The 21,177-nt window shown below is 34.4% G+C and overlaps 3 protein-coding genes across 4 annotated transcripts; all 3 read left to right on the top strand.

Annotated features, from left to right (window-relative positions):
- Window positions 1-587: 587 nt before the first annotated feature.
- LOC107951012 (transcription factor GTE12) lies at window positions 588-5,188 on the top strand. 2 transcript variants are annotated; one of them, XM_016885890.2, is made up of 11 exons: window positions 588-900; window positions 1,642-2,425; window positions 2,672-2,735; window positions 2,807-2,953; window positions 3,036-3,100; window positions 3,193-3,253; window positions 3,337-3,417; window positions 3,554-3,675; window positions 3,787-3,853; window positions 4,467-4,588; window positions 4,745-5,188. In XM_016885890.2, the coding sequence occupies exons 2-11, from the start codon at window positions 1,697-1,699 to the stop codon at window positions 5,000-5,002; spliced, it is 1,716 nt and encodes a 571-aa protein (XP_016741379.1). In that variant the 5' UTR covers window positions 588-900; window positions 1,642-1,696; the 3' UTR covers window positions 5,003-5,188. The 2 variants fall into 2 exon arrangements, with proteins under 2 accessions (XP_016741379.1, XP_016741381.1); XM_016885892.2 differs by having other exon boundaries at window positions 605-900; window positions 3,036-3,073.
- Window positions 5,189-5,217: 29 nt separating this feature from the next.
- Window positions 5,218-7,577, top strand: LOC107951014 (eukaryotic translation initiation factor 4E-1). Its single transcript, XM_016885894.2, has 5 exons — window positions 5,218-5,731; window positions 6,582-6,747; window positions 6,846-6,971; window positions 7,080-7,145; window positions 7,253-7,577. Exons 1-5 carry the CDS (start codon window positions 5,475-5,477, stop codon window positions 7,298-7,300), a joined length of 663 nt encoding a protein of 220 aa, XP_016741383.1. The 5' UTR covers window positions 5,218-5,474; the 3' UTR covers window positions 7,301-7,577.
- Window positions 7,578-7,721: 144 nt separating this feature from the next.
- Window positions 7,722-9,315, top strand: LOC107951013 (xyloglucan endotransglucosylase/hydrolase 2). Its single transcript, XM_016885893.2, has 3 exons — window positions 7,722-8,331; window positions 8,438-8,631; window positions 8,719-9,315. The coding sequence occupies exons 1-3, from the start codon at window positions 8,068-8,070 to the stop codon at window positions 9,059-9,061; spliced, it is 801 nt and encodes a 266-aa protein (XP_016741382.1). The 5' UTR covers window positions 7,722-8,067; the 3' UTR covers window positions 9,062-9,315.
- Window positions 9,316-21,177: the final 11,862 nt, after the last annotated feature.

The raw sequence follows: 21,177 nt of genomic DNA, 5'->3' as shown, positions 1-21,177 counted from the left end.
AAATTTGGTTCCGCGTTTTTATTTCATGAAATTTAGTTTTTATATTTTTTAAATTTTAAAATCTAAGTCTAACTGTTAACATTGTTAATATTTTTTTACTAAATTCAAGTTAATTACAATATCATTTTTAATTATATAACTACAATTAAATATTTTCTTATTTAAAAATATCACAATAATAAATTTAATAAGAAAATAATATTAACAATTAAATCTTGAAATCTAAAAAAATAAATCAATGAAATATAAACAGAGTGACTAAATTCCTAACTTTTAAAACTACAACTTATTACATACTAAAAAAAGCCGTCCCTTCAAATAAAAAACCAAACAAAAAGCATAATAGGACAACTCATATTTGTGAGTGGTAGGGACGAAACCGTGTAAACTTTATTATCAAAGTGAACTGTCCGTATTCATACTCTGTTAATATTTCCCCTAAGCACCTATTATTTATTTTGGAAAGTATAGCTCTAACAGTTAAAATACATCTTGACCCATCAACCATATCCAAAAGGGATACTCAAGGTGGGGCAAACTAGTCATTTAATGAAGTACAGATCTCTGACCTTTATATTTTTTATGTAAAATTTTCAGACATCGTAATTTTAATTTTTTTCAGGAAAAAAAGCTGTCGACGTACAAAGATAAGAAAAGAGAGGTAATAAAACCCTAGCTGAGATTTACACCTCTCTCGCTCTATCGAGGCAGTGGAGTAAGAGTAGCAGTGTAGAGATAAACCCTAGCAAATTCTCTCACTCTCTCTTCTCTTCTCGCTTTTTTCTCTCTCTTCTTTTTTCTCTTTTCTAAAATCTCTCTTAGGTCTCTCTTCGTAGAATCGTTCTATCGATAGATCTGCTGGTCAAAGTTTTTTCCGGTGCTTGTTTGGGTTGATTTTCGGTATGTTTCACAGAAATCTAACTTAACTTTCATTATCTGTATGGTTTTGAATATTTTTCCGTCTTTGATTTGGTGAATTGAGGTTCGGGATGAATAATTCTGCCCTAGGTTTTTGTTACGAGTTTTTGATTAGTTCATAATTTCCACTTTTCTGATGCATTTGTGTACAATTTTTTTTGTTTTAGTTACCGAATTGTCGATTTTGATTGGATCTAACTTCTATCAGGGTTTTGTTTATGCCTGATCCAATAATAAAGTAGTTTCTTTGCTTATATCTTAGTTAGTGTTTGTTACGTAGATTTGATCTTTGTTGGTCAACGTGGAAGTAAGGTTCTATTTTTTTTTCAGCTTATCAGTAAAAAGGAACAAATTAGATGGCTTGTAATTTTCTGGGGTTGCACTTATATTTTTTTTCTTGGTTCACGCTATTGTTCTTCTCCATGCTCCTTTTTATTTAACAGACATAAGAAACACCTACTGCACTTGGTAAGATTTTGCTTTTTTTATTGGTAAGTATTTTAGTTTTACCAGTAGTATTTTTCTTGAACACATGCTACCATTTGTTTGATGAATTTATTACAAGCATTCTATTAACCATGTTGTCTGATTCTTTTGATATTGGTCCTGCCTGCTAATAGAAGTCGTAATGTGATTTTTTTATTTTCAATTTCATAACTTCTTTATAATGTGTAGCTGCCTCAAAATTTTAAATGTTTATTTTGTCTCTCCACTTTTTCCCAGTGTCTGCGGAAGTGGAAACCTAAAAGAAGCTATTTGAAGGTTTCAGCTTTACAGAATGATTGCCGCGGGAAGTGTTGTGCCAAAGCTGAAGTTGAAGATCAAGTTCCCTTCTCAGAAGATAGAAGATCAATCTTTTGAGTGGGGCCAGCAACTGAGTAGTTCTTTTGATGGAAAAAAGACATCACCTGCTGGAAATTCAAAAGAGACTTCAATTGCTCACAAGCGTGAACCAGAGGGGATGAATGTGGGTGGTCCACCAGAGAAGAGGCGGAAGATGGACCGTTGCATGACTCAGCAGTGCTCTGCCCTACTGAAAGCACTGATGAAACATCCAGCTGGCTGGGTTTTTAATCAACCTGTGGATCCCAAAGCATTACAGATTCCTGATTATTTATCTATAATAAAAAACCCCATGGATTTGGGTACAATTAAGTCCAAACTAGGAAAGAATATTTATCTTGGCACTGATGAGTTTGTGGCTGATATTAGACTAACGTTTTCTAATGCCATGCTGTATAATCCCCCATCCAATAACGTTCATAAAATGGCAGAAGAAATGAAAGAATTTTTTGAAGCAAGGTGGAAATCTTTGGAGGAGAAATGTAATCAAGAAAATATTAGGGTTGGACAAGGGAAGGTTTCTAGTGTGCGAGTGAAAGATGTTAATGAATCAAGTCAGCAGTGTCCTAAAACACTTCTATCCCGGAATAGCTCTCTGCCCAAGAAGTCAAAGGCATCTGAGGAGAAGGTTGCGAAGCTGCCTCTGAATGCAAGAGCTGCTGAGGTGATTACTGTCTATAATATTTGTAAACAACTATGCTTGTGTTTACTCCTGATTCTGAATTGGTGTAATTCAATTTATTGTTACAGAACAATATTGGAATTGACAATTGTAAAGCAAATCAGAGTTATATTTATTGTTGTTTTGCTGTCAGCATTTTTACTTTGAAGTAGTGTTTTGCTCCTTTCATGTTTGTTACTATAGAAGTTTGCATTGCTTTGGATGCTGAGTTTCTTGGCTTATTAATAGGTTGAGCTTGCTAAACCGGCACAGAACCGTGTGAGCGAATTGGCAGGAAAAAGCTTACAAAAAGGTATGAAATGGCAGAATATGCTTTCTGCTTTAGGGCTCTTTATTGGAGCTAATTTGCAATGTGTCTTATAGGCACCGGTAGTGGTAGTGGTGGCTGTTCCCAGGGGTCTATCAATGCCAAGCCACCATTGAGCCCAGGTGCCTGCAGATGCAGTTCATGTGGCAACATTAAGTGTCAATGCAGCCTTCCTAGTGATTCATACCATGCATCTTCCAGCGGTTAGTTTTGATTATTTCTGGTGCTAAATCTGTTCTGTAATTTTAAGCATAACTTATAACTTATTTTTTTTGTTCGGTGTAGATGTGACTTCGGAAAGATCATTGGGTGGAGATCTTAGGGTGTGTATTGCTGATGTCTCTAAATTGGTATAGATTACTGCTTTTATAGCAATAGATTCTGATTGTTCTTATGATTAGTGCCATGAAATATGTTACTAAAATTTTATGTCAAAAACTAGGATTCCCAGGCAAAAAGCACATTGACATCACAAATGAGCAAGTCTGATCAGGATTCCAATGGTGAGGGAAATATTCTGATTGTATTTTATGATTTTCTGCTTGATTCTTGATTCAAGTAATGGAATTCTTTTGAAAATATTCAGGGGCTGTAAGTGCTTTGGATGACGAGAATGTATGTAATAGTTCTCAACTTACAACTCCAACAGATGCTGCTTCTGGTGAAGGTCAGTTTATTTGCTGGTGTTAACTATTGAGCTATTTCCTTTTTTGCCTTTATATATGGATGTGGTTTCTGGTTGCCATTAGATCCTTTTTGTGTGGTAAGCTTAATCACTTAATTGTTTTCTATCATTTGATTAGGATTGTCAACTCCTACTTTTGATGTGCCAATGTCACCAAAGAAGGCTCTCCGTGCTGCAATGCTGAAACGTCGTTTTGCAGACACTATTCTGAAAGCTCAGAAGAAGGCACTACTGGATCATGTAAAGTTCTGCAAAGATATAATTTGAGTATTGTGTTGGGAATATTATGTGACATGATATCAAATTGCATGTTGTCTTCTTAGTGATAATATAAGCTGCCTTGTCATACAGTGTGATAAAACTGATCCAGTAAAGCTGCAGCAGGAAAAGGAAAGATTGGAAAGAAGGCAGCTTGAAGGTGATCTTTGAAGCTTCACACTCATTGTAGTTATGTTATGTTGCATTATTGATCATTTTTATTGTTTTCAATTTCCCCTTTTTATTTTGGCTGCTAACAACGAAAAGGTCTTCTAATTCTCTCATCAAATGGAATTAAAAAGATGAAGTGAAGCTCTCTATCAAATAACTTGTTCACTTAAATTCTTTTTACTTGGCATTATAGATTTTGAACTGCTTTAATTTGTGAACTGCTAAAAACTTAGCTTGTTTTCTTGCTTGCGTCTGCCATTTCAATCTTATCAGGATGATGCAATATGTGCCTTCCTATACGATAATACATTTGTAATCATATTCCACAGTTTCGCTTTCTTTCATGTTTGATGTGCAAGTGTGTTTATATCTTTAGGTTATCCTTGAACGATAGAAATGAAATGATTTGTTTGGTTGGCTTGATATATGAGTATCTATATTTAATGGTAATTTGAGATATGTTTCGAGTGATTAGGAATATTAGTCCTTCTGGTGCATGCAGGGACCAGTTCCTATTGGTAGTAGTAGTTTTAAGTTGGTTAAGTATTTGTGAGGCAATAGTGTTCCTTGAGATCTTATAGATGATGATTGAACCTTCACAGAGAAGGCAAAGATTGAAGCTCAAATCTTAGCCGCTGAAGCAGCAGCAAAAATGAAGGCAGAGGTTGAGCTGAAAAAGCAACGGGAAAGAGAAAGAGAAGCTGCTCGAATTGCATTACAAAAGGTATTCATCTTTTTCTTGTGTTTTCTTTTTTCTCCTTATTCTGTTTATATAGTGGAGGGTTTTAGAGGCTAGAACACTGTAATACCATATAGTATATACAAAATATGAAACAGAGCATCAGCTAATGCCATTAGTTTTGTCCTGCTGGTTTTTCAGATGGAGAAAACAGCGGAGATTGAGCAGAACCTGGAGATTTTGAAGGAACTGGAGATGTTAAGTGGATGCTCCCTTTCTAATAATCAATTGCATGGTCGTAAGAGTGATTCTGAACAGGTGAATGGAGCATCACATGGAGGGAATGGTGGAAATCCCCTGCAGCAGTTGGGTTTGTTCATCAAGGTCGAGTATTCGGAAGACGAGGATGATGAGGCAATTCTGAATGAAGATGGTGAAGAGGGGGAAATAGTGTCGTAAAAATACTAGTTTTGGTTGCAGCTTCAGCATCAGCATCCCCTGTGTTATAACTCCTTTGTTAATAATAGTAAAAAAAAAAAGGAAAAAAAATGATAGCCATATTTGTAGGGATATTTGTAACCAAATCAAAACCTAACACGTATATATATTTATACATAAATAGAAAAGCTAAAAATATTTTCTCCATTTTCATGAGCAGTATGGCCATTCCTCTACCTTTACTAATGCTGCTTGATTTTCAGTATAATTGGTTCTGTTATTAGTTAATCACAAATTCGTTGTAGTCATTCGAAGTAGATTTATTTATTTACTTCTTTTTAATTGGTAAATTATTGCTAGTTAAATGGAAAAAGTCGATGTGATTAGGTTTGGGTTAACGTAATATATAAGATCCACGAGCTAAACAGGAAAGAAAGCCTTCGTGTCTTGTGAGGAAAACGAAATCCAAAACGAAGGGGAAGCGAAAGAAAGAATGGGGGTAGAGGAAAATCTGAAATCGTTGAGCACCAAGGAAGAGGAGAATAAGAACCGTAATCCTAACCTGAAAGAGGAGGGGGATTACGATACGACGTTACCTTCGCCAAAAAAAGGTATAATGGAGCAGCCTCACCAGCCGGAACACTTGTGGACCTTCTGGTTCGATAACCCATCTGCCAAATCCAAGCATGCTACTTGGGGCAGTTCTATGCGCGCTATTTACACTTTTTCCACTGTTGAACAATTCTGGAGGTTTTTCTTTCCTCTCTCATTAAATTTTCGTTCAGAGTATTGATTTTATTGTGGTTTTTTCTTTCTTCTTTTTCAATTCCCTTTTTTGTGTTCTTTTAAGATTTTTACTGGAAAATCCTTTTCCTTTTTCTTTTCTCTCGCCAATTACGGTGCTGTTATTTTGTAGACGTTTGCTTTTCTTGAAATTTGGAAAAAAAACGTTCTAAAAATCATTTATTCCTAGGACTTCTTTTTTATTTCTGAAATTGATCCATCGTGATGTATAGGTTTTTGTATGTTGCTATCAATGGACACCTAAACCGAAATCAGCCTGTCATAATGAATTATTCCGTCCCCTCTCCAAGCTATTGCTCATTACACTTAAATTAAGTTTTGGTTAAGTTTTGGTTTTAAATATATTGGTGCAATGGTAAGACTCATTTCATTGTATTCTCAAGGAGAAAATTAAGTTCAAACTTTAAAAATGACATTGTTGAGACCGACAGCTACTAACCCCAAATATAGACATGAAGAATATCAAAAAGAGAAATTAAGTTTTGGTTTTTGCATCGTTGTTGTACGATATATGACGAATGTTTTCATGGAACAATGTTTTCTGTAAGGATCTTGGTGGAGCTGCCTACTAGTGAATGTTGTTTCCTAGCCTCTGTTTCATTTTATTTGGATGTGATTAAGGTGTTCTTTAATCCATTACAACCAACCTTGTGGAATATGATTTTGTTGGGACACATTAACTCTTCATCTATAAAAGTCTCGAATCATTGCATGGTGCTTCCATGTTTGTAAGTTACGTGATCATGAAAGAATGCTGTTTATGTTGCTGCCATTCATCAACTTTCTTTCATTACAGCCTTTACAATAACATTCATCACCCAAGCAAGCTAGCTGTGGGAGCTGACTTTCATTGTTTCAAATATAAGATTGAGCCAAAGTGGGAAGACCCTGTTTGTGCTAATGGAGGCAAATGGTCTGTAACATTCCATAGGGGAAAGTCAGATAGGTGTTGGCTGTACACGGTATTGTTCCGCGCACTTGTTTATACATGAAAATTTTGATAATTAATAGAAAAAATATATATAAGGCTTAATCTCTTCTATATCTTCTGCTCTACTAGTTGCTGGCTTTGATCGGAGAACAGTTCCGGTATGGCGATGAGATCTGTGGAGCGGTTGTCAACGTGAGAGGCAGGCAGGAAAAAATAGCATTGTGGACCAAGAATGCCACCAATGAAACTGCTCAGGTAACCAGAATTTGCTTCACTTGTGTAATTTCCAAAACCCAATATTTTCTTTAATGGATCGTGCAATTCTACAACCATATATTTTTTTCTTTTTTGGTTTAAATGCAGATAAGCATTGGAAAACAGTGGAAAGAGTTACTTGGTCATAAGGAAACTATAGGCTTCATATTTCATGTAAGGATTATTTTTTGAGTTACAGATCTTCCATATTAATGCTTTATTTTTTTGTTTGTCCTAGTTGTGTGGGGTATATAAACAAATGCTTGTATTTGGTTTTCCAGGAGGATGCAAAACGTGAAAGAGGTGCCAAGAATCGCTACACTGTATGACTTGTATAGAGTTCTTCTTCTATACTAGCTGCTGAGCTTGAAGATACATTGGTTTTCAGGACCTGGAAAACTCCAATGGCTTTCTCTTTTTCTGTTTGCCTCATTTGCAAATTCTGATTTGTTTCTTCCGTGGCTGTTTCAACAAGGATTTTGAGCTGTACAAGCGAATTCCAATACGCTTTAATTGTCAGTCTTGACCATTTAGAGGATGATGCTTTTAAAGTACGACTCCATTTTTTGTTCAAGGTTTTGCAGATCATTCTCAATTGCTCTTTAACTATTTTGCTCAAAGGCTGTTTGCAAGTCTACCTTTTTCACTGAACCTGAAACCCCCTATATCAATCTAAATTTATATGGTTAAATGATTTAATTTGTCTACAAAGCAAGTTTGAGCCCAAAGTCCCCAAAAAAAAGTAGCTGGATTATAGCCCATCTGGTCACCATCTTCCACAAAGTTTAAAGATCTACTGGGCATTTAATTCATTCTTCGGTTAGACTCAATGGACTTTGAGCCTACTTTCCAATATTCAATATGTATCCAATACAAGTACTTTTAAAAATATAAAGTTTTTAACTTTTGTACATTTACGCTCCTTTTAAAGTATAATTTATGTTGGAAAGTACATAGTGGCTAGTGCAGCAACATGTTTTCAACTTGTCATATATCAAACAACCTGTCATCTGTTCATTACCTATATATGTATATATATATGATAGCCTTATGGTTTCAACTACAACATTAACTCTTTTTCTTACTTACTTTGAGGATGGGAAACTTGAGAGTTTCATCAATGCTTTTGCTTTCTCTCATGGCTGCTGCTTCCGCCAATAACTTCCATCAAGATGTGGAGATAACATGGGGCGGCGGCCATGCTCGAGTACTTGGTCGAGGTAATCTTCTGAGGCTTACGATGGACAAAACTGCCGGAGGCGCCGGTTTCAAGTCCAACAGAGACTACCTCTTCGGAAGGTTCAACATGCAAATGAAGCTCATTGCTGGTAACTCAGCTGGCACTGTTACCACCTTCTACGTACGATCTTCACCTCCCTAATTAATTTCTTTTTGCAAGTCTTTGTAATTTCATGAAATGCATGCTATTAATATGCTTTTGTTTTGTTCTTTTTAAATCGTTGCAGCTATCTTCAGAAGGACCGTCTCACGATGAAATCGACCTAGAGTTCTTGGGCAACAAAAGTGGCTCTCCTTACACTCTTCACACTAACGTGTTCACCCAAGGACAAGGGGGAAGAGAGGAAGGGTTCCACCTCTGGTTCGACCCAACAAAGCATTTTCACACTTATTCCATTGTATGGAACCCCAAAAACATCATGTAAGAAATTAACACACACTCGATTCCATCCTCTTCATTATTATTAGTGTGGTCTTGCTCGAGATTTTCATATAATATTTTGTTCAGAATCTTGGTAGATAGCATCCCGATAAGGGTATTCAACAATGAAGAGTCGATTGGAGTTCCGTACCCCAATAACCAGCGGATGAAGGTGTACGCCAGCTTGTGGGATGCGGATGATTGGGCGACGAGAGGTGGGAGGGTGAAAACCGACTGGTCCAAGGCTCCTTTCGTTGCTTATTACAGAAACTTCGTCGCTAAAAGCGATTGGGAAATGCAAGGGCTTAGTGCTCGAGGCAAAAAGCTACTGAGCTGGGTTCGAAAACGATGCAGAATTTACTACTATTGCAATGATGAGCGTCATGGACGTGGTAGTCGTCACCCACCACCACCAGAGTGTAAGGCATAGGCGTCCACTCGTGGCCATGCAGAGGAACGTATTTAATGTTTGAAAGATATTTAAGTCTGTATCTACGGCGGCTTTGCCTTTCCAGGATACATAGATATGACATATGAACCAGTAATTGTAGTTAGTTTTAGAGACTAGTCATTATCATCTTTGGATCGCCATGTCAATCCTGTGAGCCTCTTTGGGTCATAAAAAAAAAAAAAAAAGTAGTGTCGTCCTTCTTATTATATTCATGGATCTATATTGATTGCTGAGCTGGCTCCACTAATTATTTCTAAACTGATGATTCAATCAAAAAATTTATTTTTTAAAGATATTAACTACTTCATAAAACTAGAGGTAATTATGTTTTCCATATTAAAAAAAAAAATACCCAGTGGTAATTAGCTCTTTTTTTTTGTTGTTGATAAGAAAAATCAAACTTTCTACTGTCACTCTTTTGCGGGTTATCTTTTCTGAGTTTATTATGGAATAAGCTCTCTGCCTGCAAGGTGATGAACGTCTGTTAAAATAATGTCATCCATCCCACATCAACTACCAACTACATCATGTATTATGCAAGATTTTACATTCAAATTAAACATCTACACTAATTACAAATAAGTTGCAGGCTATATAAACATAACAGTAACAGGCACATCCTATTAAGTAGTTTACCCAACCAAATCAAGGCAGGTGATGGTGTTGGAACAATGGCAGCAGCAAACATCAAAACAAAGTTGCAACTCATTGTTTGCAAGACTGAAGCAAGAAGAATCGAGGCAAAAGCAAAGCAAAAATTTTGGTCAAAAATCAAAAATACTCAGCAATGTTGTGACTGAACATTTATCTTTTTCATTCAACTTGAAATATATAAAAGAGTTACATTGTACATTGACAGTTACCTAATGTATTTAACTGCCCCAACTAATACAAACCTAATCACTAGCCAAAAAATAATCAAACATAGCTGACCAATCAGCCATTACATCAAAAGATCTTGTCACTAACTTAAGTTTAACTAGCATTACAAACAAACTAAGGTTGAACTGAACCAAATTACATCAAAACAAAGCAGCAAAGTTGGTTGCTTCATTCGGTTCAAAAACCATTCGTGCGCACCAAGCAAAATGAGCTGAGCTCGATAGCTGCTGGTCTTCGACAGTAGCAAGCTTTTGGCTCCATGTTGCATTGCAGTCCAGCTTTCAACACTCCTCCTTGGACTGTATGCAACACATTCCAATTGCACTTCTCAAAGATTCAAATCGAGCAGCCCCTAAGGGCTTGGTCATTATGTCAGCCAATTGTGCTCCTGAGCTGCAATGCACAAGGCTGACTTCCTTTGCTTGTTCAGCCTCTCTAACAAAATGCAATTTGATCTTAAAATGCTTAGTCTTGCCATGGAACACAGGGTTCTTGGCTATTGCAACTGCAGACTGATTGTCCACCCAGATTTTAGTTGCTTCATCTTGAGTTTCATTAAGGTCATAAAGCAGCTTTCTTAGCCAAATGGCCTGATTAACTGCTCCTGCTGCAGCAATATACTCTGCTTCAGCTGTGGACTGAGCAACAGTTTGTTGCTTCTTAGAACTCCAGCAAAACATGCCCGATCCAAGTGTGAAGAAGTATCCAGAGGTACTCTTCATGTCATCGAGAGATCCTGCCCAGTCGCTGTCAGAGTAGCCTTCTAGTTTCAGTTGGTTCTGACTTTCAAACATTACACCAAAACTAGCAGTGCCCTTGATGTATCTTAGGATCCTCTTTGCTGCCTTCAAATGTGCCTCATTGCAACAATGCATAAATCTAGATAACAGGCTGACACCAAACATGATATCTGGCCTGGTTGCTGTTAGATACAACAGACAACCAACTAGGCTTCGATAGTGCCTCTCATCAACCCTCTGCTGATCACCACTGCTAGTCAGCTTTTCTCCTTGAGCCACAGGTGTGCTGACTGCTTTACAGTTATGCATGCAAAATTTGTTTAGGATCTTCAAAGCAAATGAGTGTTGGCTGATGAAGATACCTCAATCAGATTGGTGCACTTCCATGCCAAGGAAGTAAGTCATGATCCCCAAATCTGTCATCTCAAACACTTGCTGCATTTGGACCTTGAACTGATCAATGAACTCGATTTTGCTCCCTGTCACAAGCAAATCATCCACATACAAGGAGACTATCAGCAAGGTTTCATGTTCTGACCTTTTAACATATAGAGTAGGCTCACTAAGGCTCTTTACAAATCCAAGTTTGGTCAGGTAGGCATCAACTCTGTCATACCAGGCCCTTGGTGCCTGTTTTAGGCCATAGAGGGCCTTTCTCAACTTATACACTTTGTCTTCATGTCCAACAACTTCAAAACCTTCAGGTTGCTCGATGAAGATCTCCTCCTTGAGAAAACCATTCAGGAATGCTGATTTGACATCCAATTGGTGAACTCTCCACTGCTTCTGAGCTGCTAAAGCAAACAGCAGCTTAATTGTATCCAGTCTTGCCACTGGAGCAAAAGTTTCTAGGTAGTCAACACCATACTGCTGACTGTAGCCCTTCACTACAAGCCTGGCCTTGTGCTTGTTCAGTGAGCCATCAGCATTGTACTTTGCCCGATACACCCATTTAACTCCTATGACCCTCTTGTGTTCTGGTCTGCTCACCAACTCCCAAGTCTGATTTTTGTTGATCATTTCCAACTCAGCTTCCATAGCTTTCATCTAGCTTCTGTTTTTAGCAGCCTCTTCAAAGTCTGAGGGCTCAATCACAACAACATTGCACCTCTGATAAACATCAACCAAAGTTCTGGTGCCCCTCACTGGTATATCATCGACAGCATCATTACTTGGTCCTTCTTCTGCAGGTTCAGCAACCAAGTCTAACTGGTCCAATTCAGACAAGTCAGCCACAACACCATTCCAATTCCAAACCTTTTCCTCATCAAACTTAACATCCCTGCTGACTAAAACCTTCTTTGCTGTAGGATCATACACTCTATAGCCCTTCTTGTTGCTGCTGTAGCCAACAAAGATTCCTGGAGTTGCTCTGCTCTCAAGCTTGGTCCTTTTCTCTACTGGAATAAGTGCATAACATACACAGCCAAACACTTTTAAGTGTGTTACCACAGGTTTGAGTCCATGCCAAGCCTCAAAAGGAGTCTTATCCTTGACTGCTCTAGTTGGCAGTCTGTTGAGCAGATACACTGAGGTGTTGACTGCCTCAGCCCAAAACTGACTTGGAAGCTTGCCTTGAAACAAGAGGCACCTGGCCATGTTCAGTACAGTCCTATTCTTTCTCTCACAGACTCCATTTTGTTGAGGAGTATAGACTGTTGTGAGCTGATGGTGAATCCCAGCACTGTCACAAAGCTTCTGAAATCTATCAGACACATATTCAGATCCATTATCAGTCCTCAAGGCTCTAATTTTGCAGCCTGACTGATTTTCAGCATAAGCCTTGAATTTGCAGAAGGCTTCAAACACTTCTGACTTTTGCTTCAAGAAGTAGACCCAGCACAACCTTGTTAAATCGTCTATAAACAAGGCAAAGTACCTGTTCTCACTGATTGAAGGTGTTCTCATAGGGCCACAAACATCAGAGTGCACCAATTCAAGCTTGTCTTGAGCTCTCTAAGCACTGTCAGCAGGAAAAGGCAGTCTAGCCTGCTTACCAAGCTGACAAACCTCACAAACATTCCCACTAGCTTCAATTTTTGAAATGTCATCAACCAGATTCAGCCTATGTAACAGATCGATGGATCTAAAATTTGCATGGCCTAGTCTCCTATGCCACAAGTCAGTGCTTTCAACAAGGCTGGTGTATGCCTTTCTTTCTATTTGGCTAACATCCAGCATGAAGCACCTATCAGTCATAGAGACTGTGACTAACTCCAGACCATTCATGTCTTGAACAATACAACAACCATCCTTAAAAACCAATGTATAGCCCTTTTCAACTAATTGGCCTACACTAAGCAAATTCTGGTTTAAGTCAGGTACAAAAAACACATCTGAGATCAGCTTGTTTCCTGAACCAGTGCTAATCAACACACTGCCCTTGCCTTTAGCCTCAATCAGCCTACCATCTCCAATTCTAATCTTCGAGTGGAAGCTTCTGTCTAGGCTTTTGAACAGCTTCTCATCTGCTGCCATATGGTGTGAGCAGCCACTGTCTAGTAGCCAATCATTGCTGGCCTTGGTTGTGCCAACAAAACAAGTTGCTGTGAACACTTGCTCCTCCTGAGCTTGAATGTCCTCAGCAGGTCTAGCTTGTTGCAGAGTAGCCTCCCTTGGTTTGCCCTTGCACACCTTCTCCACATGGCCAAACTGTTTGCATTTTCTACACTGAATATCTGGCCTAAACCAGCAATACTTTTCTGAATGTGTTGTCTTCTTGCAATGAACACATGGTGGGAACACCCTTTTTGCTTCATCTCTTCCTGACTTGACCCTTCTATTGTGCCAAGGCTTCTTGCCTTTTGCACTCACACTCAAGCCTTCACTGGCTTTAGCCTGGAAAGCAGCTTCAGGATTCTCTTCCTGCCTATTCGCCCTCCTTTGCTCAAGTGCATATAGGGAATTTATCAGCTCAGACAATGAAATGGCTGATAAGTCCCTCGAGTCCTCAAGTGAAGAGATTTTAGACTCAAATTTCTCAGGGAGAGTTGTAATAACCTTTTCAACAACTCTGCTCTCTGTGAAGTCCACTCCCAGGAGCCTAATGCTGTTGACAATGGCCATTATCCTGTCTGAGTACTGCTTGATGGTCTCAGACTCCTTCATCCTCAAATTTTCAAAGTCTCTCCTGAGGTTGATTACTTGCTGTTGCCTTGTCTTATCAGTCCCCATGAACTCCTCCTTCAGCTTCTCCCAAGCCTGCTTAGGTGAGTCACAGGCCATGATGCGAGTAAATATCACATCAGAGACTCCATTTTGCAAGCAGGCCATAGCCTTATGCTTCTTGGCTCACTCCTCAGTATGTTGCCTCATCTGTGCAATGGTGGGATTGGCTCTCAATGGAGGTGGTTCAGCATCATTCTCGATCACACTCCAAAGATCATGTACCTGGAGATAAGTCTTCATTTTAACTATCCAAATGTGATAGTTTTCTCCAGTGAACACTGGTGGAGGTGGTGGAGTGAAACTCATTCTGCTAAACTGATTTTAAATGCTTCAATCTTACCAAATTTTGAACTTGCTGTTGGTTTTGATTCGAACACAACAGATTGCATACAAAGGCCCCTCAAAGACTCGGGCTCTGATACCATTTGTTGGAACAATGGCAGCAGCAAACATCAAAACAAAGTTGCAACTCAGTGTTTGCAAGACTGAAGCAAGAAGAATCGAGGCAAAAGCAAAGCAAAAATTTTGGTCAAAAATAAAAAATACTCAGCAATGTTGTGACTGAACATTTATCTTTTTCATTCAACTTGAAATATATAAAAGAGTTACATTGTACATTGACAGTTACCTAATGTATTTAACTGCCCCAACTAATACAAACCTAATCACTAGCCAAAAAATAATCAAACATAGCTGACCAATCAGCCATTACATCAAAAGATCTTGTCACTAACTTAAGTTTAACTAGCATTACAAACAAACTAAGGTTGAACTGAACCAAATTGCATCAAAACAAAGCAGCAAAGTTGGTTGCTTCATTCGGTTCAAAAACCATTCGTGCGCACCAAGCAAAATGAGCTGAGCTCGATAGCTGCTGGTCTTCGACAGTAGCAAGCTTTTGGCTCCATGTTGCATTGCAGTCCAGCTTTCAACAGATGGGGATTAATAAAATCTGAGGTGAACAAATAAAATGCTGAAACATAGTTTTATCATCTAAATAATTTTAAAAAGAAGAAAAAGACAATTTAGAGGAAATTTAAAGCTTTAAACCCTTTCGCTGTTTCAATCAATTGCAGGGTAGACCTTGACACCACATTCTCAAATGATTATTCACTTCCAAATTTCTATAATTCTTCGTCTCTTTATTCCCTTAAAACATATAGGAATATATATATATGCCCCTGATATTAATATACTAAGTTTAAACTGATTGTTGTAGTTATCCCTCAGTTTTGCCCAGAAACAGAGCAGAACCAGACAACACAACCTGATAGCTATAATCAACCCAAGAAGAAGAACAAATAATAGCATGAGCAAACAACGGCGAGATTTGAATCAACCCATTCATTCTTTTAGATAATAATAATAAAGCAAAAACAACCTACAAAATCCACCGCATTATATCAAACCCCCGCCCTAAAACAACTAAACACTACTAAAAACAATCAAAAACTAAGGATCTATTTTCATTTTCAGGAAATAATTTTTATTTTATATTTTTAAGAAAAGTAAGAGATATGTCTGATAAATGTTCAATAATGAAAATTGTTTGGTATGTATTTTTCAAAATAAAAATAAATAAATAAATAAATTATAGTATAATTTATTAAAAATATTTTACAATTTTAAAATAAAATATATTTAAATTAAAAAGGTTTAAAGGTTATTAAAATAAAAAGCTGCTTCCAAAATTATTCCAAACACAGCCAATTTAACACATAAAATGAAACTTAATTTTTTTTTCTTATTTTTAACTTTTTTCATTTTTCCAAAATATTTTTATTGAAAACAATGAAAGCATGATTTTTTTATATTTTATTTTCAAAAATCATTCTCAAAATTTGTAACTATGTACATTTTATTCATTATTTTCCATTTTTTAAGAAAACCAAAATCAAAATAATTATTATTTCTTAAAACGAAACGCACACTAATCTTCACCAAAATCAGATAAAGCCTAAAAGCACGAAAAAAGAAAAAACTTAAAACTAAAAAACCTTGTGGGCAAAAACTTCTATTACCAAAAACCAGTATCTCCTTTTTGATTTTTGAAATGGTGAATTCTAGCTGTAAATTCAATAAAACTAACGTTGTTTAGTATAGAGATAAATTTTAAAATTATATATTTAATAATTTTTTTATTACGGTTTAAATATATAAATGAAATTTTAATTTTGATTAAATTATACACATTTGAATAAATATATCATATTATTTTTATATTAAATAAATATAATTATTTGTATATGTAATATATAAATTTAAAATGATACTATATCAATAATTGTGTCAATAATATGTAAGAATTGAATCAAATAAAATTATATAAAATTAAAATTCATTTATAATTATGAGATTTATACTTAAAATTATTGAATAAAATAAATAATTCAGAATTTATTTATTTAGGGTTATATATTTATATAAACACAAAAAAAACTATATATTTAGTATCCAATAAATCATATTAAATGAATAAGAAAACTACCTAACAAATTACATTTTAGAAAAGTAGCGAATCATGTTTTAATTTTTGTGTCTCGTATTAGACCGATCCCGGCTCTAAATATGATAGGCAAAAACAGTCTAGCAAGGAATCTGTAGTAGGAGGAGCAAAACCCAGGGCCATCCTTGGTTGCTCGGGGACCTTTGGGTCGAATCTACCCAGAACAAAAAAGTTGAAAGGGAAAGCATACAGATTGGCACGAACCGCGATGGAAGAGAAATAGAGAAGTTTTGGTTCCAATGTGAATTTAGTTTGAGTAAATTACACCACAGGCCACTTAATTATGGGCTATTTTTTTTCTGGTCAGCTAATTATGATTTTTTTAAATTGATCATTCAATTATAGATTTCTTTTGTCACCCAACTATGAATTTTTTAAATTAGCCACTCAACTAATTGAGATTATTATTTTTGGCCCATTTCCGTTAATTGTACTAAAGGGAGGGTGTCATGGTAGTTGAAAAATCAATATAATAACAAATTTAACTCTTTAATTTTTATATATTATATTGATTTAGTCATAATTTTAAAAAATTAATTCTCAAAATTTGTAAATAGTCTCAATTTAATCATAATTCTAAAAAATTCAAAAAAAAATAAATTTACAGAAATATTTTCAATATATATATAAATTTAAAAAAAGATTGTTGAGAATAAATAATAATATATAAACTTTAAAAATAAGTTTTTTACCTAATTAATATAAAAAATTAATTACTGAAATAGAATTGCATGTTTATTATTTACAAGAATATGCAAATTACATAGTGAACCGATGGTGCCGCCTAAGCAATTGGCGACACCAACCTCCCCTGGCAGCAATCATTTAGGCAGTGATTAGAATTTAAAAAAATAATAACTTTTTTATAGTGTTGCCTAAGCAATCGACAACACCGGTATGTATTTATCCTAAAATATACATTTGTATTTCATAATGTTAAATTAAAAGAAAATATTTTTTAATGGTGTCGCTGACGTGTCAAACGATACTAGAATTAATTAATATTTAATATATTTTATTTTTAAAAGATTAATAAAAAGACTTGAAACCTGGTTTAGGAGCTAAACTTGTGATTGACTGGTCACGTAAGTGGCAACTCCCAAATCGAGTTACAAGCCTTTTTTATCTTTTGTTTATATTATATTATATGTATATATATTTATTAAAATATCATTATAAAAGGGGGTTGATTTGGTCCTCAACCCCCACACAAACAACCCGTTAAGAAAACAAAAAGGCTAAAGACCTAGCCACAGCCGGAAAAAAAGAAAGAAGGTCCCCTCCAAGTTACTAGTCAAACAAACGGATTATGCCCTATCTAGACACCGCAGGATTTGGTAAAAAAAATCTAAACTAATAATAATGACTTTTACAAAAAAAAATTATAAATCTAAAATATAAATGATTTTAATATTACAAAAAAAATTAAAATACCTTTTTGTTTTTTCAGAGGGGACCTTCCTTCTTTCTTTTTCATCTGTGATTGGGCCCTTAGCTTTTTTTCCTTCCTTAACAAATTGTTTGTGTGGGGCTGGGAAAAAGCCAACCCCCAATGAAGTTATATATATACATAATAAAAACAAAAGATAAAAAAAAAAGCTTGAAACTTAACTTGGGAGTCGAACCTGTGATTAACCAGTTATATTGGTGTTAAGCAGTAAGGCGGTGCCAGCTCTCAAACCAAGTTTCAAGCTATTTTTTTATCTTTTAAAAAAATAAAAAAAATAAAAAATATTAATTAATTTCTGTGTTACTTGATACGTCGACTGTACTATTAAAAAAATATTTTTTTGAGTCTAATAATATGAAATATATGAATATATTTTGGAGTAAATACATACCGATGCGGTCAATTGTTCAGCAATACCATAATTTTTTTTTTATTGTAACCATTATCTAAATGATTGCTGCCAGTGAAGGTTGGTGCCACTGATTGCTTAAGCCACACCGTACTTTACCTTTGCTTATAAATAATAGACATGCAATCCTATTTCAATAATTAAATTTCTTTTATATATTGTTTCGGTAAAAAACCCATCCCTCCTCCCTTCTCTGTTTTCCTTTGCTTTGCTTTACAAATGGCCATAACTAAATACTGCCTTTTCTTTCCTTTTTTAAAGTTGTGGTTATTCTTAGAGCTTCCCGATACTCCTTTTTATGTGAAAAATTGTGGCCTATGGGTAAACATATTGTAATGGTTTTAAGCATTTTTTTTAAGCTTCATGTGTTTGTTATTTAAGGATTACTTTGAGAAGAACAGGTAGTTATCATGTACTTACCATGTTTTCTTTTATAAAAAAGTGGTTTTATTAGGAGGATATTTTTTATTTTTATATTAAATTAATAAAAATCTATATACAATAAAATTTAAATTTAGACTCATATTATTTAAATTTTTAATTTTATCACTTAAATTAAAGTTTTAATTTGTTTTTTTTATATAAACTTTTAATAAATATATTTTATTTATTAGGATAATCCATACATAGTATAAAAACATTTGTTCAAGCCCCACTCAAGTGGGGTTGGATGAACTATTCAATCCTTGGACAAATCTAATCTCCACCTAATGGATGGATTGTCCTAGGAACAAGTAGCCCACCAAACCTTACTTGAGTCGAACTTGGACAAATATTTTTTTATCCTAAGTTGACTAGAATTTAATTTAAATAAAAAATATTTTAAATATAAATATATAAAATATCAATTAAAATATATATTTCATTATTTTTTTAACAATGAAATGGCCTTTTTGGATGAGCAGAATCGACCTAAAAATGAACATGGACATGATTTTTTTTTGAACCGAATCTTAGCCTAGCCTATGACAACTTTAGTGGAGATAAGAAGAAGCAGTGAGAGAGGGAGAAAGAGAGTTTTGGCTGGTTCTTGGGCCTTGTTAGGGGCATTGTCTGCCCCTTCCCGAGCTTTCACATATTTTTTTGTTAATGGTTCTGCACGTATTGATGTTTTTATTTCTTGGGCGCAAGTTGCCCTATTAAGATAATAAATAAGCGTAATGTATGAATATCAAGCAAACCCCCTTTGTTAGGGGTGTGATCTATTAATATGTGCTTGTCTTATTTTGAATCGGTAAAGTAAGCGTTCCAAAGTCTTAGTCAACAAGATGGAAAGTTATATATATGATATAATTATAAAACAAACATATGATACACAAATAATTAAAATAATGCATGAATTTAAAAAAAAAGTACATAAAATAATTACTAATGCATGAAAATATATACTAAAAATCATGTGCACATGAGCACGAATAATTTTTTCTCTAAATTAATTTGGTATGAGAAATTATGTATTAAAATATGACATGGCATAGTATGAACTCATAAATTCTTTCATGAATAGAATCACTGTAGCAAATAATATGTGCAAAATATGATATAAATTTAAATATAAAAAATACAATACAAAAATAAATGAAAACAGCATGACATTGGTATGATGATTTTAAAAAATACATACCAATATAATTATAAATTACAGATATTATATTGAATTTGATGTCATCGATCACACTAGTTTAATTAAAAAATAATTAAATTTAATTTCTAATAAAATAATAAATATAAGTACGAGATATTTTAATATCTTATATAAAATTTATAAAAATAAATCTTAAAAAATAACTACACATAATAAAAATTATGAATTTCAAACCCTTAATATTATTGTTTCAATTAAACTGTATTTAGTTTTCATATAATTTTTTATAAATATATGTTAAATATAATTTTTTTTATCCATGACATGAATGCACTATAATATATTAAATTCATGAGAAAGTATGTATATTAACAAATAAAATAAGGATTACGGAATTATAATTTAAACATGAAAAGAAAATCATAATTAACTAAAGCTTATTATTATTTTGGTACCACTAAAGCTTATTATTAAATTAAGCTGAAAACTATTATTTTAAGAGCATCTGAAATTGATTCTAATTGGAAATTTGTACACTATAATTTAGAGTTTACTATATGTTGTAAAGATGGGTGGGCACATGCACGTTTACATCGGGATCGGTTAGTTAATGTTTTGAAGCGTATCACTAATCTATACTACTAAATATAAAAGGAAGGGTTTAAGGCCTTCCTTATTTGGCACCTGTCTAATTTCATTTCTTCTTCACTTTTTCTTTTACATAATGGTTAAATTTTAATTCTAATCTCTTTGTTTTCTAAGATTATATAAGAATAGTTAATTTATAATTTTGATTCTTATATTTTGTTTAAATTCGAGATTTAATCTATATATTTCAGGTTTGAAATAATTTGATACCTCAGCTCTTATAATTCATTAGTTAATAGTTAGTCTAAATACTTTATTTCATTTAAAATGTTGATATAATTTTTTTAAAAATTGTTAACATCGTTAAAATTATCTATTAAATCCAAATCTATTACGATGCCATTTGCTGCATGCACACCAATTGAGGTTTTTTTTTTCAAATTGTCATGCCAAAAAGTTTAACAAATGAATTTTAACAGTGTTAACAAATAAACCTATATTTTTAAACTCGAAAAATGAAAAAATTAAATTCTAGAAAATAAAAGTATAAAAGTTAAATTTCAAATATATAAATAGTACAATAACTTAGAGCATATTGCAACCTTTAATTTTTCTACTCTATAATTAGCAAATGAAATAAATATTTAACCCGACGTGAAGCGTGGGAGAGAATCATACCAGTTTATAATTAAATTTTATATAATATAAAATGACAAAAAAAGCTTTTCTCACTTTAAAAGAAAAATGTTAAATTTTGTTATTACTAT

This window comes from Gossypium hirsutum, chromosome A05, assembly GCF_007990345.1.
Source record: "Gossypium hirsutum isolate 1008001.06 chromosome A05, Gossypium_hirsutum_v2.1, whole genome shotgun sequence".
NCBI lineage: Eukaryota > Viridiplantae > Streptophyta > Magnoliopsida > Malvales > Malvaceae > Gossypium > Gossypium hirsutum.
Note: the sequence above shows the minus strand (reverse complement) of the source record. Positions and strands in the feature narration are given on the sequence as shown.